Source organism: Rhagoletis pomonella, unplaced genomic scaffold (genome assembly GCF_013731165.1).
Source record: "Rhagoletis pomonella isolate Grant_MI unplaced genomic scaffold, Rhpom_1.0 Rhpom_scaffold_05220, whole genome shotgun sequence".
NCBI lineage: Eukaryota > Metazoa > Arthropoda > Insecta > Diptera > Tephritidae > Rhagoletis > Rhagoletis pomonella.
The window spans coordinates 11786-12858 of record NW_023463763.1 but is presented as its reverse complement, the minus strand read 5'-3'; the positions used below and the strand labels follow the sequence as shown (position 1 = coordinate 12858).

The following is a 1073-nucleotide window of genomic DNA, read 5'->3' as shown; positions in this document are numbered from 1 at the left end:
AACTTCTCTCATAACGTTGTAGTTGTTGGGCTTCTTTGTAGATGCAGATCGATATTCACACCCAATGCGGTGAGCTTGGAATAGCGCGAGACTTGCTTTTGCAAATGCTTCTTGAATGACATTTCGCGGCTGATGATACGCAAATCTTCGAGGCTGCAATCATGCAAGTGCTGCACATTCTCAGTGATCAGCGAGTCGGTTAGCGAGATCTTCGATTTGGCGATGCGTATTTGCCGTGCATTGCGTCGGCGCAACTCTTCCTGGTATATGAATAGCTTATAGTGTACTGATGTGTTCCTTTTGCTGCAGTTGCTGAAGTTGTTGGTGAGTACGTTTGCGTGGCCTAATGAACCCATTTTTTCTTTGGAGTGATGCGTAGACGTAGTTTAGAAAGGCGAAAGTAGTACCGCAATAAAAGTTGCTTTACTTCGCTGTGCCAAAACACTTAACAACTTTAAATAGCAATATTTATTTATTTATTTAACAACTGCGCCAAACGTTGCAGAGCAGTAAACATACACGCTCGAGGTGCTAATGCACGAATGATGCGTCATTGTTTGCATGCTGCGCGCTTTTATAGTGGCATTGACCGCCTGGCGCGCTTGCGCCCGCTCTCTTTTGCCTGGCGGCAGGCAGTCGCCCTTTTGCTATTTTTCTAACACACTCGCTTACCTGGTGGCATACATTCAACGCTGCACACCTGCGAGTTTTTCCGCGGTGTTAAAGTCACCCGCGCAATTCGCGTCCGCACATAGCTAACGGCCGCCGCGCGCATCCATGCTGCCTTTTTCCGCCGCTGCCTTTACGCGGGGCGTTTCTGGAGCGCATTGACAGCTATGCTAAGGAAAAGCATGTTAGTCGAACAAAAGGTTGAGTGCGTGAATGTATGACGTTTCTGGGAAAATAGTCATCAGCAGCGCCGTGTCGCCATCTAAAGAATGGACAACGGCCAGGCATGTCTAGACGCGAGTTTGCGCGGATTAAACGGCATTCGGAAGTGATGTCAACGTGCAGCATTGTTTTGTTTTGGTTTGTGGCCACTGGTATGCGGAGGGGCTTGGAATGCACCTATG

General features: G+C 48.4%; 1 protein-coding gene across 1 annotated transcript; it reads right to left on the bottom strand.

Annotated features, from left to right (window-relative positions):
• Window positions 1-8: 8 nt before the first annotated feature.
• On the bottom strand, window positions 9-356 carry LOC118755062. Its single transcript, XM_036489915.1, has one exon. It carries the CDS (start codon window positions 354-356, stop codon window positions 9-11), a length of 348 nt encoding a protein of 115 aa, XP_036345808.1.
• Between the last annotated feature and the right edge of the window lie 717 nt (window positions 357-1073).

Bases quoted from the DNA above. Each gene is read 5' to 3' on its own strand.
- LOC118755062 (XM_036489915.1), bottom strand. From the start codon at position 356: ATGGGTTCATTAGGCCACGCAAACGTACTCACCAACAACTTCAGCAAC.